The 27,715-nt window shown below is 41.0% G+C and overlaps 1 protein-coding gene across 3 annotated transcripts in view; it reads left to right on the top strand.

Moving 5' to 3' along the window:
* Positions 1-3,871: 3,871 nt before the first annotated feature.
* Positions 3,872-27,715, top strand: part of FHL2 (four and a half LIM domains 2) — a 33,596-nt gene continuing 9,752 nt past the window's right edge. The window contains exons 1-2 of one of the 3 annotated variants that reach the window (XM_040536628.1): positions 3,872-3,877; positions 20,833-21,007. In XM_040536628.1, the coding sequence (XP_040392562.1) occupies positions 20,852-21,007 (156 nt within the window). In that variant the 5' untranslated portion in view covers positions 3,872-3,877; positions 20,833-20,851. Of the gene's footprint in view, positions 3,878-8,947; positions 9,230-20,827; positions 21,008-27,715 lie in introns of those variants that run through there. The other 2 variants (XM_040536618.1, XM_040536607.1) reach the window with 2 other exon arrangements.

Genomic DNA, 27,715 nt, shown 5'->3' with positions numbered 1-27,715 from the left:
GCTGTAGAATGTGAGGCCAGTTTGTTCATCCATCCTTTTCTTCTTAGCAGCCTTTGCTTTGCTTCCAGTGGCAAAATACACACACAGAGGTGCCCTCTCCCCACACCACAAGCGGGAACGCCCAACGAGCATGCTAAGGATGTCTTGGAATGCACAGCCAACCTTCACCCCAACTATTCCTCTCCCTGTTATCATCGCTTCCTACTGGAGTCTGCCCCTCCTCCCAGTTGCCTGCTTTGGTAATGGTTCCTTCATTTGCTGAATCAGAGCAGCAGGGGTAGCAGAGACCTAGCAGCCTTACCTTCTTTCTGCCTTCTCCTCTTGTAATTTCAAATGCAAATGTAGGGTGGGTATGCAGCTTAAAAAAAGAAATGGCAAACAGCTCTGGGTCCAAGGCATGCTCAAATTCAAAGCCAGGAGGGGAAGCAACATGGACATGGCTGTAGAAGATCAGTGGGCACCAAAGCAGAGCAGTGTGCCTTTCTAGCAGGTCTTACTCTGACTTCTCCTGTGAGAGAAGTTTCTTCTGCCTGTTGGCTCTGTGTTTGCTGATGGACAAGCCAGCCCCTTCCCATCTTTTTTTTTTCCTTTTTTTTTCTTTTTTTTTTTTTTTTCTGGACATCCAAGTGTTAAGAATTCTTCCTTTCAAATGAGCTGTATGGATTCATGAAAATCCTTCTGGATATATGGAAGAGCCAGCACCACTGTGGACAGGCTCTCCAGGAAGCAGCCAGCCAGCCAGGCAGTGCTCAGTCATGTAACGCATCCATACGAGAGCAGCCCAGCAAGGACTCATTGGATTTTAAGGTTAGACATTGGGGATAAATGAAAGGACTAACACTCCTTCATAATGTGATTTCTGACTCCTCTCTAATAGTTCAAAAATTACTTGTCTTGCAGCATGCAACACGTTGTCTTCAAGACAAGTCATTGTTATATGGATTTATTTCATTTTACTCACAGCATTTGAATTTCATTCACATTAAGACAGCAACTCCACCAGAAAGCCATGTGAATACAAACTTGCCAGAGACAAACGCAATCCAACACAATGTCTACCAGGCTGACAATGGATAATATATTTTTTGAGCTCTGTGTGAAGTGTTAGACATGAAATTCACATCAGCAACCAAATGATTGCTTTAATCCTATTATTTAAAGGGCCTGAACACTTATAGGGTTCAAAGTAAGCAAAGGCCTAAGAGGATCAATAGCAAGGACTCTACTTCAAAGTGCACAATCTAAGCTCATATTTTGAATCATAATAAATGTCTAAGCCTACATCTTTGACCCTCTCGGAATATGTGTAGTATGGAGGTTGAGCAGAAAAATCTGTTGCCATACAGAAGGATCTTTTTGCAAAACAGTGTGTTCCCAGTCATATTCAAATCAAAAAAAAGTGGTTGCTTCTACTTACAGAAATATATTCGTATTCTGAAGTAATCTGGAAAGTGATTTGTTACCATATGCTTCTTTTGAATTCAAGACAAGGGGAATGTTTTGGGGAATGATGGGGCCAATAGATAACCAGGACATAAAAGGAGTCCTCAGGACAGAGAAAGCTGTAACGGGGGGGGGGGGGGGGGGGGGGAAGGGGAAAAAAAATGTGCTCCTGTGTTCACTGTGAGGAACTTGGAGAGTTTCCCACAGAAGAACACTACCCTGTGGGGATCATCAGAGAATCTATTTCAAGATAAAGTGTCTGTAAAAGAGGTATGGAACAAATAAACAAAATAAATAGGAAGGAAATGTTAGAACAACATGATGTTCATGCAAGACATCTGAAGGGACTCAGTGATGAAACAGCTGAAATAAGTATAATGCATGGCCTCTTATTCAAAATAAAACAGGCTTAGAAATGAGCACCTGAAAGTAGCTAATATAGTGCCAGCTCTTAAAAATGATTCCAAGAGAAACTGGGGGAATTCGATCCTGGCAAATCTGATAAATTTAGCAGAAATTAATATGCAGGATAGAGAAGAAGGATAAATATTTTACATTGGGAGAAATTCAGTACAACCTTGTAAAGGGAAATCAAGCTTCACAGATCCATCGGGTTCCTATAAGACAGTAAGAAGCATGCAGATGCAGGAGTCGTTTGGTTGGCAGTATCTTACTTGTGCTTTTCCACATATGCAATAAGACCTCTCACCAAACACCCTTAAAAACCTGTAAGCAGCCACAGAATAAGAGGGAAGATCTCTCACAGATTATATAAAGTTGGTTGAAAGAAAAAGAGGCAGCTCTTGCAGTAAAAGGAGATCAATAGCGTAATTCTACGAAGACTGAGAAGCAGAAGGATCTTAGGAAACAGGGTGGTTGGACACTGCAGTAGCATCTTAAACTGAATGCTGATGAGCACAAAGCAGCACACAAGAGGAAAAGCACAACTTCATCTATAAAATAATATTTCTGAGCTGACTACATGCTCAAAAGCAGCCAAAAAGCAAATTGAATGTTCTGGTCACATCATCTGAGAAAGTAAATTGTCATATTGGAAAAAGTTTGCAGAAAGAGGATAAAACATAGGGAGTGGGTTTTGCAGAGTGACTACATAGCCTGGGACTCACCAGCCTGGGAGAGAGATAGCTGAGAGGAGGTACAATAAAGATGGATAAAGACATGAGCAGCTTTTAGAGTATGAATAAAGATCAGATGGTGATTATTTCTTCAAAAGTAAGACCTAGGGTGCATCAAATAAAGCTAATGGGTATTATGTTGAAAACAAACATAGAGATGGTTCTTCGACAACATAGAGAAGAACCATCTATTACAGGAAATTGTAAATATTGAAGGTTTCATGGGATCGGGAGGTAACTGCAAGTTCATGGAAGTGATATTCTGTATGGATAGTGACTCCAAGTTGAAAAATCCCTGAACCAAACATTGTTAGAAGTTTTGGGGGAGTATTAATTGGAGATATGACTGCAAGCTATTCTCACTTTCTTCCTAAAATATTTCTTAGACCTGAAGGCTAGGATAATGAGTTAGAGGAGCCCTTCTACACAGTGATTCTCATATTGCTATAGCATCGTCTTAATACGTGCAACTTACAGGTTCTGCCCGGTGCTAGTCATCGGACATTCATATTAGACTGCAAACTCTGGTCTGAATGCTGTTTCCTTTCTCTCTGTGTTTTTACATCTATGTTGGATTGTCAAAACTTATTTGTATTTGACTTTGGAGGTTACAGAGGTTATAGAGCCCCATTAATCGTTAAGGTCAGACTAGTTGAAGATCTGCCAGGAACAAGTTAGATGTTGTCAATCCTGCCTTGACAATGGGTTAGATGAGTTCTAGAGGTGCCTGCCAACTGCTCAGTTTTATGAACCTCAGTTTGCTCAGAAGCTCCCCTGGACTCTGACTCGCTGATAGTGGGAAGTGGCAGCTACAAACGTTGCTGTTGGCTCTTCCTAGAGGGTTGTAAAAGATGTCAGGGACGCAGGCAGAAAAAGCATTCAGGGGAGCAGGAGGAAATTATTCACTCAGAAGCAACATTTTGGAGGAGAAACCGTGAGCAGTGGAGCAGTGAGAGGGGGCAGGATTCTGGAAAGGGGACTTTTCCTAAAAGCACTGGAGCATGCTGGGTGCACTGAGGGGAGTAACCAGATATGTGAGGTATTTCCTATAGAATTCCCTGTCTCTCGTGTGATCAAAAACACAGAGCAATCAGTTATTTGGAACAATCACAGTGTTCTTGTTTCGTGTGTCTGAAACAAGGAACTATAAATCATGATTATACCAAAATGAATAAATCCTAAATTAAGGGGTAGCATTTGCCAGTTCAGAAGACCAGCAATTACTGCAAACTCTGCAGCAATTTGTTAGCTCGGGTTCCATCCACAGGGGTAGGAAACCCAAAAGCCTCTTCCCATCTGTCATACACCGAGCCCTGCATGACAATCAAGATGAATTGAGGGGAAATGCAAAAAGCAACAGCTCCTCCACACAGGGCTCTGTGCTATTACCTGTGTCTCCTCTACAACATACAGAGAGAATACTTTGAGCAACAAAGCAGAGAACAAATGCTTTCTGATCTTCATTTTTAAGATGGTCTTTTTAAATAAGGTTCTGTGTCTAGGAGTAACAGAAGAGTTAGCATTTTTAAAGACAACCCAACTCTTGTCAGAAGCTCTAGTCTTGATCCTGTGGCACTTCCAAAACTCAATCATCATGAACCAGGATTTTCCTTAACAGCTACCAGATTCTTTAAACCCTAACCTGCTCATCGAAGCTTCCTCTCTTGTGCTCCATCCCCACCTTCCTTGAGCACCACTGCTCTTCTCTCCCCTGGTCCCCTCAATTCATGCACAACCACTCATCAGTGTCAAGAGATGTCCGTCACCATGACTGAGACAGAGGGAGTGCCAGCAGCAGGGACATAGCTGCTTTTCTGCCTGTATCATCTGCAAGCATCCAGATGCATCCCTGCATCTCAACAGTCCATGGGGAAAGGACAATACAGAGATGGAGGCAGACCACATGTTGGCCAGTGTCACATGACCACGTTTGCTTTGAGGCAACTTTTTCAGGAGATAGATTTCTTGAATGAAAGAGCAGCTAACTAGGTAGAAAAGAAGGTCATGATTAACTGTAAAAATGGAACAAAGTCTTTGTCCAAACTGACCATAAAGATCTAAACATAAGTGGTCTAAACTGCTCTCAGCACCACCACAGACTACTTTATCACAAAGTTAGCCTTGAAATTGAGTCAGTATCACCTATCTTATCACATAACAATGTCATCTTTCTGACAATAACATTCCCTATAGAAAAACAGAAGCTTCTCAGTGCTACTGAGCTATGGCATCTTCCTCTAAATTCACTGCAGAAAATTGTTAAAACTATCTGTGAAAACAATTAAAAACTAAAACATTCTTTTTTTTTTCCAAATTAGTTGGAATTTCTAAAGTATTACACTTTTCACATTGTTTTAGAATAAACACCCACATAAAAATAAAAGTTTTGCATCCATCCAAAGTAGACAGATTTCCAGCTCATATAAAGGTCTTTGTCTGCTTTGGTTGCAGTGGATTTAATGGATCGTCTAAAAGTATCTGTAATTTCTTCAGAGTCTGTGAAACTCTGATGCGTCTTACTGGCTGAGTATTTCTGTTTGACACTTTCATCACCCAGGGAAAGAAAAAAAAAGATCAGAATATTGCAAAAAGACTTATGACTGGGAGACTGAATGGGGAAATAAAATATAGACTAAAGCCAAGCCATTTACCCTTTGTATATTTCTCGTGTGCTTGAGAATAACTACATATTTGAGAATATCCTATAAGAATGAAATTTCAGAAAGATTTAATATTGCCTGGTTGTTATTTCAGGTTTAATGAACTAAAATGCAATGCCTGCATAAGTCTATACTACTTCCTAAACAGCAGTGCCAAAAACAGCAGTTCTCCTAAACGCACCCTCTCATGTTCAATGGAAGCTTGTGTTACATGGGTTCCAGCATCAGAAAAGGATTTGCTGAATTTTGATAAAGTAACGTAACAGTTGACAGGATAAGATTGTGATGGGAGAAATCAGTCAGTAGCTTAGCCATTTTCAAGCTTTAAAGCTTAGTTTTCCACCTCCCTTGCCCCCTCAGAGACATTAAATTTCTCTGTGACTCAACTTCGGAGAAATAGGAAAATTACACTTCCAGACACCTTTTTCCACTATTTTTCTTGATTCGTTCATTTCAGCCAGAAAAGGAGGTGAGTGCTGAAATAGTAGTTATTGAGGCATCAACATAGTAGCTAAAGTGAGATTTCTGAGGGATTACTAAAATCACTGAGAAGTTCCAGTATGAGAAGAACACGTTTTCCATCTCATTTCCCATATGTGTGGTATGGCCTTCTCCATATCAGATTTAAACCTGTTACGACACACAGTCAACTGAAGAACAAACAACAAATGCTACATAAATACTACCTCTATGATGAATTTATAAGCCACAAGGTATGTTTCTGAATCACAAGATGGCACTGAAAGGTATTTGTATTTTCAGCCCTAAATGAAGGCTTCCTTTTAGAGATATTGCCTGATGTCTTCATTGAATTGTTTCCACTCAGGCCTTGAAGACGGCTGAGCTAATCAGAGAACCAATGAAGTTTAAAAAAAAAAAAAGTCACAAAACCATTAAATTTGCCAATGGGTTGAATAAATAAATAAACAAACAAACAAAGAAACAAGCAAACAAACTTCCCATCCCCCTTGCCATCCCTTTCCTCACTGTCTGCCTGACAATTAAGGAAATACATTTTCTTTTCCCCCAATGGATTTAATGCTAGTGGGAGAGAGGGTATGCGGGTTTTTGACAGTGAATATGAGGTCAGAGGTTCCTCTTGCAATCTCTGGTAGTGTTTGGTGGAGTGCACCAAACTGTGCTGTCTGGTAACTTTCCTTCACCCCTTTCCAGCTCCATGCAGGCTTGACCTGCTGAGCTTCAGGGCCAATGGTGAGCCCACAACCCCACAGATCATCAGGTTATAAATCAGCAGAGGCTCTTCTGCCTTCAGGGACTCAGAGATGTTTGATTAAATCAGACAAAAATGATCTTATCTTCCCAAAGTCAACTCATGGCCTGGAACAGTTAAGCTGAACAATTCCAGCTAGAAACAGTATGTATTTTTAACTTGTAATTGTGGAAAACATTATAGTGTATAACAGCAGGTCACATCAAAATATCTCTGGCAGAGTTGCTGCCTTGGCTGTCAGTGGACAGATAGGGAAGTGAAAATATCATAGAAATGGAAAAAAAAAAAATGTATTTAATTTGTTTGAATATTTAATTTGTTGAATATTTAATTTGATTTAGAAAGGTCTGGAAATAAACTGATTCAAATAGCCCAAATCTAATCACCTTCAGGGCTCATTTTTCTTCTTTACATCCACTTCTAAAACAAAGGTGAGTTCCAAACTACAACTAAGATGGAAATTAAGAGTTTTTGTTGCCACTGTGCAATAATTTAAGCTAAAATAAAGATTATGAGGATTATTATTATTATGCATTAATCAAGACTTTGTCAATTTCCTAACAACTCACATAAGAGTGTATCTGTCCTGAGATCTGTATTTACAGATGGTGAAACTAAAGACTAGAAAGATTCAATGTCTTGTCCAAGGGCATCAGGCAAGTGATAGGACTGGAAACCCATCCAGCAGCTCTTCCAATAAATGGTTACAACCCCATGGTAGCTCAAGGGCTCACTGAAAATTACTCCCTGTCTGGTTTAACTCATCTGCCAGTGCCAGTGCCAATGCAAGCGAACAGCCAGTGACACATGGCTGGGGAGAGCAGCAGCTTTGATTTAAATGAGCTTTAATTGCCATGGAATCGAACTCCATAGTCCCATACAGCTGTGGCTGGTCCTCCAGGGCACAATGCCTGTGCTTTGAAAATGCAACTGTAAGGGCTGCAGCAACAGACAGACAGACCCATGGGCATTGATGGACATCAAAACAACTCCCATTTGTAGAGAAGAGCTAGGAATGGCCCTTTCCTACCATTTTATTCTGTCTGTGCTTTTGGTAGATTTCAAGTAGAGCTGGGACATAATAATACATTCCTCCCCATTCAAATCTGACTGCCTTTCAGGTACTCAAGATGAAAGTGAGTACAAGTCAGGGTTCTGGCACAAGGGGGTTGGTTTTTTGCTTTTATTTGTTTGCTGTGTTTTGTCAGTTTGTGTTTTGTTTGTTTGTTTGTTTGTTTGTTTTCAGGAGATACCCTTAGCAAACCCATCTCAGGAGGTACTTTTTTACTGAGCGGGTGATTCAGGTTGGCCAGAGATGCTGTGGGGTCTCCTCCTTGGAGATCTCCAAAAGCCACCAGGAGATGATCCTGAGCAGCCAGCGCTGGGTGGCCCTGCTGGAGCAGGCCTTGGGCCTGGTGGCCTCAAACATCCTGTGGTTTAGTGATCTGCATAGCTGTACCACTGCCCAAGCATGCGCCAGGACCCAGCGTCCAACACAAAAGGACACAGGATTATCTTGCATCGTCTGGATGAAAAACAACAGCAACAATATCTCAGGCTAATGGGCTTTACTTTTTCATCCTATTAGTTTCTCTTAGGGTTTAAAGCACTGAATTTAAAGCGCCTCCTCTTGGCTTGGCATGCACGGGTAACTACTGAGGTATCACCCTGGATTGCCTCACCTCTCTGCCCCTCAGGTGGCAGAGAGCAGACATCCCCCAGGTGCTTCTGATCCAAATTCTTCCCCCTAGGAGGTTTCCCAGGACCCTCGCTGTTTTGATTAACAGAATGTGTTTCTGCTAGAATGATTGATATATGAAATTGGATTTTGAAGCAGAAAAATTAGTTCCTGGTTATAGGAGGATTAACGGTTCCCCTCTCTTTAGTGTGTGCCCACTGGCAGGGCTCTCTGCTGGGTCCCGAGCATGTACCAAGACAATCTGTTCCCTTGGCTTGCTCTTACACAAGGGGCTTGTGGTTTCACTAATTTCCCCTGCTTTTCTTCTTTTTCCTCCTCACTACAGGGGGAACTCACAAAGAAAGAAGGGTGGGGAGAAACAAGAACAGGCTCTGAGTGCTCATAAGGAAAAGCCTGCACACTTGCTCCTCGTAAAAATGTGCACCTCACCATGAACGGGAGAGACAGCTTGTTTCACTCCTCTCTGGGCGAGGCACTGTCACAGCAGGCAAAATAGCCAAAGTGAATAAAAACTACTGATTTTAACCCAACGCTTCGCTCTCTCAGCCAGGTGAAGAGACTTACAAATGCTTGGCTTTGACTTGCTGTAAAACAGGATCCCTCGGCTTTGGCGAAGCCGCGTTATTAAATAAGCATCAGGGGTTTAAAGAAACAAAGGCTGGAGAAGGCGAGGTGGGGGGGAGCCTTATTTTAGGAAGGGGGCCAACAAAGCTGAGATGTTTAGGAGGGGGAAGCATCTACACCCTTGGAAGAGAGCAAGTGCCGGGTGCCAGCTGCAGGGAGCCTACAAGAACGGGTGTCTCCGATCCTTTTGTCTCCTTATATGGTAAAATGATAGCGAGGGGTTTCGCTGGGCTGGGGAAGGCAGCAGCCTGCTTCCACACCACGCTGCCTGCAGAGCTGAAATGAGAAGAGCTGCTCTGGGCAGGCACTAGGAAGCCCCGGCTGGCTGTACCGCTCTCCTCTGCAGGCAGGCCGGTGTGCTCATTACCCATTTGTTAATGGACGTGATCCCCTGCCCCTGGTCCGGGAGGTGACACTAGCTGCCCGCTGCTGCTCTGTAAGTAAATATCCCTTTTTTCCCCCCCCCTCCCTCCCCTCTACCCACCGACTGTGCCTTTGAAGGCGCCGCTGGAAACAAAGGGTGCAGAGAGATGGAGAGGGATGTGTGATGTGGTACCCAGTGGGTTGTTGGGTAAGGAGGCGAGGAGAGGGATCGCCAGTCCCCCTTTCTCCTGAGTGCACAGCCAGGGTTGTGAAGAGGAGAAAAAAAGACGAATTCCTCATCAGAGCAGTTAGTGCTGCGTGTCCAAGCTGATGAGGCACCGGGTCATTTCATGTGTACCTGTTTTTAATGACTGCATTGTGCTGTGGGTGTAAGCCGCTGGGGAGGTCATAGCAAGTCACAGCAGGGATCTTGGGTTTCTCACACCTCTGTGCACACTTCCTGCTTCCTAGCGCAACAAAGGATGATTTTTGCACTCTAGCAAGAGCAGATGCACATGAAACAAAGGTAGCCTTTCCTGATCCCAGGCAAGCACTGTGGACGGATTGTGCACGGGAAAAATGGGGAGCCACCAGCACCACATTTCTTCTTTTTATGTGGCAAGAATAAATTAGAATGCAAATCCCAATTAATAGCTCTGAATCCCTTCCTTTCATCCTTCTCTCTTTGTGCATGTGTGTGCAGCCACGATAATGTACGTGCTTACTATATGCCACCGAACATGGATTGCTCTGTGTACATAATAAAGGAAATACTAACTTTCATTGTCTGCATTAGTGGCTGCTCTAAACTTCCTACTTCCCTAAAAAGATATGGCTTTTGTTTAGCTCACTCAATACCGGCGTATTTCAGCTTTGCTCTGTACAGAGGCACACAAGAAAGCAAGCCTTGTAAAATCTATACAGCAGCTGCTGCTGTTACTCCCCTGATGCCTATCTAGGGGTATATTAACTGAGATTGCTGATTGATCTTTAGGTCCAAGGTCAATAGCTGTAATATATATTGTTGGCTATACATATTTGTACGCTGTCTTAAACAGGAATTGTCCTAGAAGTGCCAACAGAAGGGTATGTATTATCAGACACTCACACAGATCACGGTGTGAAGGAATTCTGTAGCTAAGGTTGCCATTTCTGTTATGAACCTTATTTTCATCAGTTCATACACTTACAGAACTCCCTGCTATATGGCTAAAGTATTCTGTATCTTTTATCAGCCAGATGGTAAACTTTGAAGTTGATTGCTTCGGGCATTTAGATTTGAAAAATAGAAAAATAGTACTTTTAAAAAAAAAAATCTTATAAAAAATTGTGGTTGTTTTCTGTGTCTGTATGTATAACTGGGAAAAGACGCACCCACAAGACTGCTCTATCCATAGAGCCCATGTATATTCTAGATCACATTTGGGGAAAAATTAAAAAAAAAAATTCATATGAGGTGCTGTATCTATTAAAAACTCAGCTCCAAACACTACCTTGTGGCACTACTATATCCAAAATCTGGCCAGAGCTCTAATAAAACTATCTTTTACACTAGCCATAATATAGATATTGATTTGGCGCTGTCCTTTGGCTTCAGAACCAACACACAGTTGGGATGAGGTTCCAGCTGGAAGGTCAAAAAACCTGTTGTTGAGAAATCATGTCTGTGGAAGTTACCTGGGGTTCCCACCTGACACCTCCACTTGACTAGCAGGCCTGAGGCTGGGAGGCGCACCAGTGCCTGAGATTTTTTTCCAGAATGCTTAGAAGATCCTAAGATGGCAGAAGAGTTGGGGTAGAATCTACTTATTCTTTATTCTTACCATTCTATTGAATGTGCTCCCAAGGGAATCAGCAGTGCTACACATGCAAGCACCAAATAATCACTTCCAGGTGGTTGTTTATTTTATAGCACCTTCTCATTATTTTCTGTGAGATCACTGCTATCATATAGCAGCAGCTGCTTTGTTGGACATTATTTATGCAAAAGTTCCGCCATGAAGATCATTCAATGGCAATTTAGTCTTTATCTATAACTGATCAAAGTACTCAGATACAGATAACACTCTCTTTCCTACCTAAGATAATACAGTTTCTTAAGGAAGTCTCTTTCCCTGAAATCACATCCTTCCTATAAGTACAGACAGACATCAGCACTCCCAGAGATCACACTTTGCACTAGAAAAGGTTTAGACAACTCCTTCAGTCACACACAATGTAGTCCTGCAAGTTCCTATTATGCTTTAAATATCAGGAGATTAAAATAAATAAATAAATAAATAAATAAATACAGGTCCTGCAATTGTAAGGGCTGATGTGATGGTTTCTGCCACATTTCCATGCAAATTCAAGCTTTCACCCCAAACGAAAATGGGGGGAGTGGGCTGTAAAGACCTATACTCACACGAGTGAATCCTGGCTCTGTTCCACAGGACACTGAGTCCCAGGTCTGAGAACCAAGCAACGTCTTACCTGCTGTTATCCTCACCTCCTTGCCTTGCAGTGTGCAGGACATTCCGAACTCAAGGGGGGGACTGGGTAAATGTTAACACCAACAGCCAGAGGACATGGCTTCTCCTCTATGAAAACTGGGCTGAAAACTGAATGAATGCCTGTTGCTGCTGGCCAGTACACCACCACTCTTTCTAGGACCCTAAAGGCGAGTTACGAGCAGGTCTGAGGCTAATTTGTGTTGGATAAATTGATCCTAAGAATCATCAAAGAAACTCTGTATGGTGTAGTGTTGTAGACAATCACCTTACCGCATTTGGGTACTGCTTCAGAGACTGCGGATCTCATAATTTGCATTTTAGGTTGATTAATTTTAATTGTGCAATTTTTATGGTTCATTTACATATGCACAGTTATTTCTGATGCAGATTCTTCCCAAGTGAGAGTGTGAAATGGCACGATAATGAAAGTTTTCATGGAAATAAATCTTGGATAAATTGACTGCCAAAGAAGCATTAACATTAAAACAATACTAATTAGATATACATATATATATGTAATCATAGGAAAGTTTGGGTCTGAAGGGACCTTAAAGACCATATAGTTCCAACCACCCTGACATGGGCAGAGACATCTGCCACTGGACCAGGTTGCTCAAAGCCCCATCCTACCTGGCCTTGGACACTTCCACGGATGAGGCAAAACACTAGAGGCTTATTTTAAATCTGAGTACAATAATGCTCATGCCAACTCAAAAAATTTCAATCTTCATTTTTTTCCTTTTTCCATACCTTTCTACATTATATTGGCTAACTAGGATGATAATGTTTAGTGCATATATAGTAAAACGCTGTAAGAGGGATGTAGGTGAATATAACACTGACATAAGAATATTCATATCTCCCTTTCACAGCAAATTTTCAATTTTGAATTTGCAAATATATCAGCCACAGAAGAGCAAGTTCTAGGACTGCACATTTGTTTGGCAGGAAGCACTTCTAGACCCTTGGCAAACACAGGAACAAGGGTTCAAAACTCACCTCTCTTTACTTCATCTTGCATAATAAAAGTACTAAGTTGCATAAAACAGTAAAATATTTGTAAGCATTTCCCTAGCCCTGTTTTGTCATTGCTCTGAGGAACTTTTGGGATTTAGACCAGAAGTATCTTCAGAGACCACTGATCTTCCACCAGAGACCACAGTATCTTCCCACCACTGATGAATTCCTCCTCCGTGCTATGCAGTGCATCTCTCCATGGTCCACCCAACATCTTCCTTCTTCAGTTAGGAAGGATCTCACCTACAAAAGGATTGCTTGTTTCCTTGTCCCCTGGCTCATTTTGTCTTTCAGTGCTTGTTCCCAAGTCTCTCATGCACCACAGACACTTTGACTCAACATTAACAGCTGATGTCTTTGCTCTCTATGTCCAGTCCCCATCCCCAAACCCCAGCCAACGAACTGGACCAAACTGGTTTCACCTACTTGTAGTTCACCTATTTTTCTAAGATATGCCCCTCTGAATGGTCATCACTAAGACTTATGTAGCCTTTTTTTCCCACATTTTGGAAAGCCAATGGCCCAGGAGCTTAGCAGAGAGGTATGGATGCCTCACAGTATCGAGGCATTCATTGCTACAGTAGTTTCACACAGCAGATGAAAGACGTGCATTAACTGTCCTCCACATCAACATGTGTGCCAGTTATCTTAGACAGAAAGGGCTTTTGTGGTCTTGACTCTGTAAACAGAAACAGAGAGAAAGAGACGGAGCTGTTTTGCTAAAGTCCAGGACAAATAACAAAGCATTCTTCCTGCATAGGATCCTCCCAGTTTTGTTTCTATACTTTCTAGAAAGAAGCAAACGTTAGATATTTAGGACACTGTTCTATTTTTGTGTCCTTGATTGTATTATACAGGATTTCAAAAATATAGAGGAACTCAGAAATTTCATTGCATAGTAGAACATGATTTTTTTTTCTGGATTTTTATCTTAGAGTCTGATTTCCTTGACATTAGCAGTGTTCCTGTCAATAAGAGAAAATGATACTTCTCTGGAAAAATATATCTCTATTGGAGCCTAATAGCTGCAGTCATTTAGCTTAAATATTTTTTTCCATAGGGTAGAGCCAGAGATAACTGCAGGTTTTATTAATCTTATACTATTTTTCTCCTTTCTCACTTTCTGTTATCTGCTTAAATGTTCTTACTAGAAATATGAATTTCTGTGCTTACGTAATGTCAAGTATTTGACCTCTCTCTTTCGAGTAAGTCTTAGCTTATTCCACAAGAGCAAGAAGGCAGACAGCAGTTTCAAAAGGCTTTGAAATAGAACATAAGAGCAAGCCTTTCCGCTTGAGCTGTGCTCTTCCTTGCTATGGTAGATGTAAGAGTCATGCTCTGTGTTATTTAAATAGGCTCCTTTTGTAAATGAAATGTATGCAGGAATGTTTGTAAAACCATACATCCTCTAGTCACTTCAATATCAACCTCAGTTAATCATAGTGTAAATTGTGTGGGGTGCACTGTCAAATTATCAGTGCTCATTTCTTCTGTGGGATCTGTACTTACTACCACTGGTGCTTACTCCACAGTTGCAGGAATGGCTCTAAACTGGAGCAGTTCCTTACTGAATGCCAAACACAACAAACCACATAGAAACCACAACTGGAGTGTTCCTTCTCCACCGTTGTGACTGTACGCAGGGAGCCACATTGAGAGCCTTCCTACACAAGAAACATTTTCTGTTCTTTATTATTATTATTACTTTAATGAAAGCAATCTTAAATAGCAGACTTTCCACTTTCTATTTCATGATAGGCTGACTGTGCTATCCAGACAGGAACCAGGTATGCTTTGGTTATCTGCACATGTTAATGCAGTCTGTCTGCTCAGAAAATTGCTCTAAAGTACTTAAAAAGAAACACTGGAATGTTATACCATAAGCAAAATAAGTCACCTATGTACAAGCAAGATGAGTTGCTGGAAAAACCTGTGATTCTGAAGAATATTTTAAGGTAACTTTAAAAGGTCCATTAAAAACTAAAGTTTGTTGTTGTTGTTGTTGTTTGTTTGTTTGTTTAATACTTTTTAATATTTAGTATGTATATAGAAAAGTTTGGGTGGGATATTTAAGATATGGGTACAATTTTTATGTATTTTATTATTATGTTAAAATACTAAATCAAGTTTTCCCTGCTTTTGCAAGGTAATTGATAGGAGATCTACAAATATCTTCTCTGAGCTTAAAACCTTCAGAAGCAGCAAGGGACACCTCTGTAATCAGATATTTCTGACATCCTAACCTTGACCTGGATACTGGTAGAGCAGTCTGGACATTGTTAACAGGACTGATTTGGAAGAGCAATGACATGTTGTGTTACGAGGCCTTGATTTCTTGAAGACAAGGTGCCAAATCTTTTGATGGGTTTACTACAGGACTGCTTTTCCACAGCAACAAGAGAAAGAAGCTTCCACTTTTTCCTCAGCTTAAAAATGACAAGAGAAAGAAAGACTGAAGCCAGATCTGTCCCTGTCTCATTTACAAGCTTAGCATAAGCCCCAGATCATGGGATACAGGGACACCCAGCAACTCATTCCCTACAGTAATCATACCTCCCTTTTTCAAGGACCTGCACAAAAAGTGATGGTATGAACAGCTGCCATAGTAATAAGCTTCAGTGTCTCAATAACCTTGCAAAAGTACAACTCTTTCCCACTTTTTAATGAAGAAATTCATCTTTACAGAGTGGTAGGCCAGCAGCCACTGTCAGGAACAGAGGGCCTGTGGAAGGAGAAGAGCAGATGGCTGAGCTTTCTGTAGGATGAGCTCTGTATCACTTGCATCTCAGCATCTGGCTTAGCTTTTGGAACTTAAGGAAGCAAATGTCCTTCTGTGATCCGTAGAGAGACATTTACCTGTTCTGCATCAGCTGGCTCGGTTCCCCATGGCCAGGAACCCGCTGCTGGAGGGTCAGGGATGCAAGCAACACAGAGAGGTAGCACCTGTTCTGTGGCCAGCTGGAGCTCCAAGCACACGGGTTTCCGTACAGGCTCTGCCATCAGGGTGTCTGTGGGCGTTCATCCCATGAAGCAGAACTTAAACAATACCTGGTCAGCCAAAGAAAGAGGGCTACTGCCCCTAAATGCATCCCAGGGTTGTTAGGCACTGGAATGGGCTGCCCAGGGAAGTGGTTGAGTCACCATCCCTGGAGGTCTTTAAAAGACGTTTAGATGTAGAGCTTAGTGATATGGTTTAGTGGAAGACTTGTTAGTGTTAGGTCAGAGGTTGGACTAGGTGATCTTGGAGGTCTCTTCCAACCTAGATGATTCTGCAATTAAATTATGTGATTAAACATGCAGGACTGTTTTGGATGTTTGTGGTGTGCATCTGTTCCAGCTAACTTCCACCCACTGAAGTTCAGGTGGATTCTGACTGCATGTTACATCTTTTTTCCACTTGTCAGTGCTACTGGCAAATGGTCATTTCTTTACTTCTCCTGAAGTAAATTTAAAAGATATATGTATATATATATATATCTCCCCTTCTCTTCTGCCCCCCTGCATGACATTATTGCCTGGCGTGGAAAAATGATTAGCACTTAGAAGAGTGGCTTGCAGTTGCTGCAGTAAGATGGTAGATAATGAATGTGGCAATAGCTGCTAAGTTACAGGAAAATAATCACCTCTTGCCAGAAAGACTAGCACAGTTTGAACTGCTAGTTCATAGTTGCAAAGGATATCATAAATCTTTGCAATTTAGCCTTTGGAACATTAACATAAATTGTTTCCAAATGCTCTGGACCTGCATGGCTTATGTCACTGGAGTTGCCAGGCACAAATCTTCCTTTCTCAGGGGAAGGAAAATAAACAGATCAAAAACACTCCATGTGCACAGTTCTTCTGGGAAAAAAAAAAGTCAGGTGGGAGAAATGTGTGTACATGTTGGAAGAAGATGGGTGTCTAAAGAACTTTTATTTCATGTGCAGGTGGCCGACAGAACACCTTGCTCTCAGGGGCACAGGTAAAGCCCTAGCCCTATAGACCTGACCAAGGTCAATAGCATATCGCCGTTAGGCATCTACAGGGGTTTAGTTCAGTATGTTTAAATACCATAACAACAAGAGATCAGAGTTTCACTTCTCTAAATAAACTAAAACACTCCTACATTTTTTAGACAATTTAGACAAGAACATCTCTTATTAGGCTTGCAAACATAGCTGGAAAAAGCATACATGGTCTGGGGCAGCTAGTTCCTTCTTCCAGTAGCTCATGTAGCTTCCAGTAGATCATGTCGTGGGATGGGAGAACACCACATGGTTCCTTAATAAACCCTAATTTTTACGAGATATGATATGATAACTTCAACAATTGCTTCTAGTAAAATGAGCCTGTTTGAGCTGATAGGGGAAGAAGAGGAAAGAAGCACAGCTTTTATTTCAGCCTACTACTTACTTTTTGGTAATTTTCATGTCAATTCTTACATCCTGGAAGACACTATCTGGGTAGTGCTAACATTTAGCATAAGCTGGAACTTCCCTTCTGGGCATGCAGGGGAAAGCTGTTTTCCTTTTGGAGATGTACTCGTTATGTCTAATGCTGTAGGAGGGAGACTATGGCAGAAAAATCAATTTCTCCCTTATGCTAATGTTGAGAGCAATCTGAAATTGCATCAGTATAAAATGACTACTGCAATAAAATCTAAAGACCTTGTGGTACTACAGAGAGGCGTAATAAAGATGAGCTTCTGGCCCACAGAGCTCTACAGTCAACAAGTATCAGCACAATAGAAAGGCATTAATCAATGACAAGGAGGCAGAACTGCAATTTGTGCCCGTCCACAACTGTGAAAATAGTCTTTTTTTTTTTATTTTTTTATTTTTTTTTTGACAGGCAATTAAGCATTGCTCAGTGTGATTTCACATTTTTTTGTAAGGCAACAGTGATAGGATTATTTTGACATTCCTACTAATATTCAGCAGATAGGCCCTCTGATTATTTTAGATTTAATTTCTTCTCTCCAGAGAAGAATAAAACTTCCAAAATATCCTCAAAATATCACATAGTGGGTTGTGAGATTCAGTCCAAGATTCGAATCTAAACAGCCTGGAGCTTGGGATGTTTCGCTCTGAATTCCAGCTTTCTGAAGGAAACCATATGAACCTGAATGCCTAACTCTAAGAGATATTGGGTCTGAAACTGGTGCCAGATCCAATGAAGAAGTCACGTAACTAAAACCAAAATGCAGATCTTAGAAATTTTCCTTTCTTGATGTTTAATTTCCCAGACTGCTGGAGCTGTGCCTCTAACCCTAACCAGAAATACCCCTTCAGGGTCTTCTCAGAGTGGAGTTCACCCCAAATCTATTTGGGACATAGAAATTAGGTCTGTCTCTCCCTGCTCTGGGAGGGACCCAAACCACTTTGACAATCTCAGAGCACAGTTAACAAAATCACATCCCTTTCAGAATGTGTCTAGCTATTTTCCAAAATAGTGGTAGTGACTCTTCTTATAACAAGCAAGCAGTAACGATTGCCTCTGTTCCTGTGAAAAACACCCAGAAAATAATAGAGCACTCAAGAAGAACACCCCCATGACATCGGAACATCCAGTTCAGATGGAATAGTCCTTGCTTCCAGTCATGAACCACTTCTATTTTACATTTTGCAGCTTTGGATGAATAATAGAAATGGTATAAACCTTTAAGGGAATCACAGTCTATATTTTTCACTCTTACACATCTCACAATCTTACACACGGCACAGAAAGTTTTGGCTCTTTGGTATTGCACACCTACTTCTAATTCAAGACTAGAAAAAAAATAAAAAAATAAAAAAATCCGAAGAAATGTGAAAAATGCAAGTCCATACACATTTCTTGCTCAGATTTCAGCTTTATAATAATGCAAATTTACTGTGCAACCAAATCCTATCATTTAAAAAGGTGATAGGGTCTGGTAAAAAGCTGTATATTTCTGTCCTAAATACCTGCCTTTTAGACAAAGCTATCACTCCTCTCAGACTCAATCATACATACAGACAACTTTATACTAGTCTGACTCCATTTATTTTGCTGAAATTACTCCTTGAAGAAATTTGCTTGAAGCAAATTAAGTCCTTTCTACTTCTTTCATGGGAAATACAAATGTGTTACGTAGGTTGGGAATATAAATGGGCTCAAAATGGAGGGAATATAAATCCACCAACACCGACTAAATGTTGTGGCAAAGACTGCACCTCTACTTCAAAAGGAAACTAACCTGCAGGAAGCGGGTTATGAAGCAAAGATAGGTTTGTACCAGCCCTGTTTCTGGTTTTCTTTCCTTCTGCTGTCATTGCTAGCCACTGCTGGTGGAGATGGGCTACAGGTGAACCTTGGGTAGTCTCTGTACTTCCTTCTCCAGTGTAATTCCCCTTATTTTCCATCATTTTGTTATCAATAGGTATGATCCTCTTTATTCCTTAAGGACCGAGAGCACCTAGCATACTCCTAGCTCTCCTTTTGGATAAGGAAGTTAATTAGTTCCTCCCCCACAGCTTCTGTGGGGTGAAAACAGCTGCACTGCTGCTCCTTTTGAGTTGGTCATAGCACGGATGACCAGCTGCTAGGATTTGTCTTCCAAGCAGTTTGGGGAGTTCAGTGGTTTGAGATTACCTAGAGCCATCATGTACCTGCATCACACATACAAAAGCTCTCACCTCTTAGCCTGTGTGAGTCACCACACAATTCAGCAGCTGACAGATCATCAAAAATAGAAAGCCTTCTAGCCGCCAAATCCAACTTTGCCCATTCAGACCACCCTACAACCTTAATCAAACCCCAGCTACAGGGGATATAGGCTAATAAGAACTGAAATCCTGGAGGAGAACTAAGAATTTCAGAATGCCCTAAGGGTAGCTCCTCCAGCCAAAAGAAGAGGACAAACTCCAGGATCAAGGGACCCATGCCAAGAACACTAAGCAAGTAACAACTTTTTGTTTAAAAGCGAGGGCTAAAGTTGGCAAAAGCACTGCAGCTGCTGTGAATGTCACTTGTGTGTGAAAGACAGAGATAGTCACTTAAGCCATTAGTACCCAAAGCATTTAAGGCTTTATAGACCAAATCTGGCTTAAAGGGGAGCCCAGACCTGGCAGGCAGTGAAGGTCATGCAGTACAGGTGGAATGTGCTTTCTGCCTGGGAAATTCCCCTTCCTAAACAGGCGGCTATGTCCTGCTCCAGCTGTAACCTCTGAGCAGATTTCAGGTGTAACACACACTGTGAGCCTCATGCTAAGAAGCTGATGATTCCAATTAAACCCAGACCCAAAATAAATTGTCCCAGGCAGTAATGAACATTCATGCAAGTAATCAAAGGCATTCGTGTCATTGTTCCTTGTGTGTGCATCCAAAATATACTGGACACATAACAAGACCAGAGGAGAAAATAGCAAGTGACCCTGATTCAGATAAAATGATCTCTTGCAGTGTCTTTTAGTGTTTTTTTTTTTTTTTTTTTCTTCCATAAACATTATCAGACATTTGGTTTAACCGGGGTAGCTAGCTCTTGTTTGTGTCCCACTAAACCACAGCAGTTGGATAACTCATTCCGTGGCATCAGAGAAGGCTCAGACGCACAATTACTGCCCCCCCAGCTCCTGCTGCTAACAGCACCCACAGTCCCGTGTGTGAGCAGAGATGGAGGGGTAATGGCTCTCTGCAGAGCAATGATTTTCAGCCATGGGCTTACTGAGAATGCAGAGAAGGAAAGTGCAGAAGCACACGGCAGTGGTGTTAGACAGCCTGTGCATGACTAAAGTCTACCAGCAATGCAAAACTTCTCGCCTTACAGAAGAGATGCTGGTCCTTCTGGAGATTAGCTGGTTCATCCTCTTAAGATATTTGGTTTCCTCCATCCCCTACAGAGACAACATCTTGCATTGGGCCTGTAGGTCAAACTTACTTGATATTCCTTAGGCATCCCATGTGAATTCTTCACAATCAGGATTTACCCATTTTCCTTTCTCTGGTCTCTAACAGTAGCTCTGGTCAAAGACATGTCAATGGTGGATAAAATAGATGGGCTACAGTCTTTGCCCAGGGCCACAAGATTTATAGTTTTATTCTTTTGTGTTGATTTACCTGATTGAAATTTGAATTTTATAAACTGGAATTGATAATAAAGCCTTCTTGGGGGATTGGGTCAACATGCTTAGCCTAATAAATGCCTGTTTCTGTCTTTGTGGCAGAATAGCTGGTCTCCAGACACCAACATGACTGAACGCTTTGACTGCCACTACTGCAAAGAGTCCCTGTTTGGCAAGAAATACATCCTGAGGGAGGACAGCCCCTACTGCTTGAAATGCTATGAAAACCTCTATTCCAACACCTGTGAGGAATGCAAAAAACCTATTGGTGCTGACTGCAAGGTACGGCAGAGATGTGTCTTGTTATGGAAATCTCGGCAGAGTAATATACTACCCCATGAGCGCCTAATTCACTAATGCAATGAATGAATGATTTGGTCCTCAAAGCGCTAGACACTTCTTTGGAACCAGCCGGAATGGAGGGTGCTTTGCACCTCTTAAAACACAGTTGAGCAACAAACTTTCAAATGTTTGTTAATTTAGTTTGGAAGGGTGCCCTGAATGCCCAGGGCCTTATATAGCTGGAGGGCATGATGCACAGGTTGAGAGAAGGGGGTGCTCTGAGCAGCAACAGACCCAATTTAAAGCACCAGGAGGGTTTTCGGGTGAAAACATTTGATATTAAAAACACATGTAATCCTTCAGTATTCTCCCCAAAGTTACCGGGTTAAATTTAGTGACCTCTTTCCAAAGGTAATACAGCGCTGACATTTTACTTTATCATTTAAGATGGAGAACACTGTCTTTACGTGGGAGCCTTTAGAGGTGTCTGAAGCATGGTGCTATTATCTTTCTGGACCCCTGTACCCATTTTTCATCTCTTCCCATGTCAAGCCCTTATTTAAAAAGCATATTAATAGAAATGGAAAAGCACCTTCTTCCTGCAAGCCACGGGATGATCTGATGATAGGAAGTCTCCTTAACTCATTAGGAGAGCCCAACTGGCCTTGGGGCCAGCTAGGATCTGGAAAGGTGGCAGAAGCCAATTTTTCCTGCCTTTGGGTAGGAGGGAGCTAAGCTGTTGCTGGCTCTGCAGTGACCACAATTGTCATCAAGAGACAAGACACACTCAGAAAAAGATGCCAACTCATGGACCACAAAAATCTGGCTAACACTGACCAAAGTAACACGTCAGTCAGAACACAATTAGACTTTTAAATGGAGAATAATGATAGTGGAGCCTAACTAAAGATTAAATAAGAAAGAGCAGAGGCCTAGCTTGCTTGGGCTATGCATTGCTGCACCACATGGCAACACCTACCTGCTCTAAATGAGGTGTGACCACCTGCTTTCCTTTTAAATTATCCCAAACAACTGGAGTTCACACCAGTTTTACTCTGACTGAATGAAGATAGATGATATTTGAGGCATCCAGTGAAGTGTTTGTTGAACTGCTATGGATGGATTTCATCCCACATACACCCTCCCTGCACAAAATTGACATGTTCAAAGTTGGCCAAGAGTTTCACTGGCAGCATGGGTTTGCATTAAAACAGCAATTTACGTTACATGGTCATGGGATTCTTTGATTTCCTTCATTTGATTTCCTTCATTACTGATCCATACCTCTAGGAACATGAATTAATTCATATTACTGGTACTACCACACTATCATTACCTCAAAGACTCAGAGATATAAAAGTATGTGATTATCCAGACCAAGAAAATTTGATTTCTTGTCTTCCAAACTTATCCATTCTACCCTATTGGAAAATGGGTAGGAAAGCCCCTTTCAGAAGCCTTAAAAAGGTGAAAATGTTTGACCATCATGACAGAGAACTGGCAATAACTGGTAAGAGGTTATAAAACTGCCAGTTTTCCTACAGCTCATAAATATGCAGATTAGAGAAGAAATACAGCTGACCTGACCTGGAAAAGCAAAATATTTCTGCCCCATTCTAGAATGTGCTTTTGTTTTAAGGTCTCCTTCTAATCCCCTGAGAAGATATTTCCATGTGTTGATAGTCAAGAATTTCAAAACTTGGACTGGCTTCAACAAATCTCGGACAAAGTATTCAGGAATTAATCAGGCTGAACTTTTCAACCCAAATTTATGGATTTAGGGAGTGTGGGTGTTATCCAATATACTTCATTTCTGTATTTTTAAGCAAAACACACACTAATAGCAGATGAAAAACAACAACAACAAAAAAAAGCAACAAATTAATTTTCTGCAATACAAGAATATTTTTATATGTAAAGAACCAAAACTACATGTGGAGAACCAAAACTAAAAGATAGCAAATAAAGATTTCTTAAAGAGATTAACTGTGTACCAGGAAAAAATGCATCCTTTGTTTTTGTTTGTTTCTGTGACTGCTGTTTGTGCCTCCAAATAATCGTCTATGCTATAGCCTTTCAACCTGTTGACCAATTTTAAGCAAATTTTGATAAATGGATAAATGTTCCTAAGCTCTTCAAGTCTTCTGAAAATAAAATATGTTGTGAGTAGTAAAAAAGAGATCTGAATAATATTCCCATTGAGAGGAAAACTAGAGTAGTTTTTCAAGTACAGCAACAGACTCCAGAGAATACATTTAAGAGAAAGCCCTTATAGGTTTCTCAGCCACAAGTTTCAGTCAAAGTTTTTCCATGATTGAGCATAATTCAACCGGGAAACACAAAGTCACAAAAATCATGCTGCTTCTCCTTATTGAACTATATATATACACATAAGCATCTAAACACATAATAGATATATACACATCGTACACATATATACATATATGTATCTTTTCACACATTGCATTTGCAGTACAGTCAAAACATGTCTTGCTTGGGAATAAAACCAGTATGGTTACTACAAGTACAAAGTAGACTCCATACATATTAGTTGTCCTGACATAGCCTTTATTCAGCTGTAAAATTCAGAACTAAAACTTTATGAAACGAAAGTGTTATCTGAAAGGGTAGCATCCAAGCCTCTGTGTCCTCCAGGGGCACCCACCCTTACATCCATCCACAGGACAGACTGAAAAGCCCCATCTAGCTCTCACCTCAGATCCTCCTCTGCAAGTCCCTTCTTGGCCATCGCTGTTTCTCTGCACTGAGAAGAGCTGAAATTAGAACTCAGCTCCAATGGGGATGTTCCTCGTTTCACCCTGCAAAGAATTTCCTACTTGTGGGTGGCTTGGTTAGTCTATGGCTGTTTTTTAGGACTTGCAAAATTTGAGGCTAAAGACTAGGATTAAGATTCGGAGCTCCTCAAATCCAAAGAATGAACACTTATCTGCAAAATTAGGTGCAAAGCAAGAACTAGCTTTGATAAGATCATAAATGCTTACTCATCTGTGTGAAAATTACTATACAAAAGACAGCAGAAAAACAGTGGTCTCCCCTGGGTTACACTGAAGCTTCATATACCGAGTGGTGGGAGGCACTGGCGGACAGACAGTCGAAAAACACGATGCCATGTCTCTCACAGCTATTACACATCCTCCATATGCCAACAGGTCCTAGCAGAAATTTGATCCTTTTAAGCAGAAGAGGTTGGCATTTTGATGACCGTGTCCCCGGTGAATGCTCCCTATGCCCACTGTTTCTTGCTTCTCTCTGGAAATCCATCCATAATGTTCTCATTTGCTTAACTGCTTAAATGTGACTTTTGGTTGATTTTTGCCTTTTTTTAATAGTTTCTTTGCAGGCCCTCTGGCACAGAAACCATCACAAATACAGGAAATACCTCCAGTAATCAAGTGCTTAATGCAGACCACAAGCTGGCCTTGGCAAGCAGGAGAGGGTGAAAACTCCCTCTACAAAATGTGAGAATGAAATTAAAAGTGGAGCATGAGATAAAACTACTTTGGCAGCACGTAGGCCAAAAATGAGTCAAAAGGGTCAGTCCTACATATAAACAAAACAAAAAATAAAGCATCTAATGGTGTGGATCAGGAAAGGGTGAAAAGATGTCCTAATTTTTAAGCTCTCTTCTGCGTTGCAACACTTCCTCTGTGCATTACTGAGTATCAGACTCGCTGTCGTGAAGAGGAATGGTGACAGAGACCATTCATCTCTTCTCATATCACTACAGTGCTGGCTTCAGTAGAGTGCTGCTTAATTTTACCTTTTCTAAATACGATTTTGATAGGGAATTAACAGTCTAGTATACTAAGCTGTTCTGTTACAGAGTGTGCGTGGCCATAGTTTGTACAGAGATTTGTTGCAGTACCCCATTTCCCCTGCTTATCCTTCTGAAGATAGCATCATTGCTAGCAAAAAAAGTCTGATGTGTTTTTCATTTGTGAACAAACATATACAGTTACTCTTCTGGTAATGGTGCCTCTAGTCTCCTTCTTCCTGTAGGGTCCCTGTTGAGAGCCAGTTCAGGAGAAAAGGCAATTCATAATGGCTTAAGGTTGCTTAAGACCTATAAAGGTCTAAGACACAAAGTATTTGCAGGATATGAGGGGCTGAAAACAGCTATCCTGACAAAGTTTTCTTTGGAGATGACATGATGAAAGTCAGGGAAAATAAAGTTGTTTGAAAAGCACCTGAGGGCTTTTAAAACCGTACTTTCAAACCTATTTTGCAAGGGATGACTAAAAAGCTTTGGATACAAATGGGGTCCACATTAATTTTTCCCTATGCCATATTCCTACTGTCAGTCATCCGTGTGTGTACAATTGACCTCTTCTTGGCTCACTCTGATGTCTCCTGGAGAAACATTGCCACTCATTTGGTCCCCCCGAGGAGTGCTGAGCTGAAATTTTCAACAGAGGCAGATTCTCAGATCAAGCTGAGAGATGTACCCACTCAAATCTGAGTAGCTTCAGGTCTCGTTAATCTAGTTATGTTTATACTCAAGCAAAAGCAGATAAGGGAATTATTATTTTTCACATTCAGAAGAAATATAACTGAATGAAGTGCTAAATATTTCTTCCTGAAATTCAGCTGCAGGATTTATTGTAGCTCTTCAGAGGCAGGCATTGCCCTCCTCCCCCTCTGTTTTCACTGGGAGCACATCTGGAACTAGTTTGCAGCTCTCTGCTCTTCAGCTGCAAAACACTTGCCCAGGACAGACCAAGTCCACAAGCATCCGTGTGTAGGCATCTCTCTATATGTAAACACAGTTCCACTTCTGAAATGTCAATCTATGGTAATTCTTCAGGCTGTTATCTGTGCTTGCATGTGCTTTACCTGACGAGAGCACGTGGCTGTCAGTTTACATAGCCAGATGCACAGATTGATGGTAAAAAGTCATTCTCCAGATTTCTTTTAGGAAACATAAGAGGATTCATTAAAAACTACAGTTAAAATACGTAGCATCAGGGACTCATTTCTTTCAAGCTGCATAAAGCAGCTGAGAAGTCACACTCATCAGTATTTTAAGGATGCACTTTAGTTGTGAGTCCACAATAGCAATTGTCTTTATTAGTTCTTCCTGGAAATCCATGCAATAAACAGTAATTAGTTGTATATCACTTGTGTCTTCTGCTGGAACAGATTTGTTTATGTTCCTGTCAGCTAGCCTAACCTCGAGTCAATCCTAATGCTCTTTCAGCTTAACTGAGCACCAGCCCAATAGTCAGACAAGCTTGAAGTCATCTTTGCAGATGCAGCTTCTCCAGTGTAGAATCTGATCTAGATCAATAAATCTGTAACTTATGTGCAAGCCAACAGCTCCAGTTAGATATGCAACGTACTGACATAGACAAAACCTGATATCCACCGACTTCGTAACACTGACCTAAGAACAACCGTGAAACAATTTACAAACGGTTTCATCAGTACCTTGAACTTCCTTGCTTTGGATGGCAGATTCAGAGAAAGAAAGCAATAACCATTTCACCTGTCCAATACTCTGCTGCAAGCATGTCCAATCCAGACATCCTAAACATCCCCCACATTCGATGACACTAGCTGTTGCAATCATCCAAGCTAGCTAAAGATTATTCGCACCAGTCTGTATCTTGCTTGCTTTGGGTTGTAGCTGCGATTTATCACTTTGCCACTGTGCCGTGTCTGCTACTGTGACCTGCTCCACTACTGTCCACACAATCTGCCATCGTAATCGATTCAAATATTAAACATTGCATCAGCAAAAACTAATCTTTTTCTTCATTATTCCCCTTCAACAGGAAACAGACCTTCTGCATGGTGTAATTTTGTTGATTAAACGAGGCAAAATGAAAGGAAATACCAGTGTGTGAGTTTGGGATATAAACATTAGCTTGCAGAATATTGCAAAATAAGGAGAAATGCAGGAAGTGGAAAAAAATGGAATATGTCCTGCTACAAGAGAAAGAAAAACAGATTTGTTCTCATTCTGTTTTCTTGCAGGCAAATTTCATATTTTGGAAAACCCTCTTGGCTGTATATTTTTCTGGTGAAAATATTTTTCCCCTTTGAAATCAGATTTAGGCTAATCAACTTCATTTAAAGAAGAAGAAAAAAAAAAAAAGGAAAAGCTAAATAACTTCTAAACAAGTTTTTTTTGTTGTTCTTTGGTTGTGGGTTTTTTGTTTTGTTTGGTTGTTTTTGTTTTGTTTTGTTTTGTTTTTGATTTTGCTATTAGAAAAGTCTAAGATTTTGTGATCAGAAATCTGAATTGTTTCAAAAAGATTTAGCTGAAATGAACAGACAACCTGAGTAAACAACTGTCAGAAAGCTGTACAGTAGGACGCTTAGATATTCTCTCTCGGGCTGCATTCTCAGAGACAAAAGACATTTTGGACACTACTTGTTACTCACAGTGACCTAAGAAATTTAGGTGAGCAGCTCAGTAGTCCAAAGAGAGATTATTCATTTTGCAAATTCTTCTGAAGTTACTATAGTTTAGCACATTACTACGCATCCACTGAGCTATGCAAAAACTATTTCAGTGTTTCCTGTTAGCTATTTTTGAGAACAAGGATCCTGCTGACATAACATGTTGCTATTTTAGGCTAACCTAAATCCACAGTATTTGTTTGCTCTGGGCTAAGATTGCGTGTTTGGAGTCACCTGTGACTATGCTCACATGGAGTCACTTAGGCCAGAGTAGGTCTGACA

Source organism: Cygnus olor, chromosome 1, assembly GCF_009769625.2.
Source record: "Cygnus olor isolate bCygOlo1 chromosome 1, bCygOlo1.pri.v2, whole genome shotgun sequence".
Lineage (NCBI taxonomy): Eukaryota > Metazoa > Chordata > Aves > Anseriformes > Anatidae > Cygnus > Cygnus olor.
This window is presented reverse-complemented; position numbering and strand designations above follow the sequence as displayed.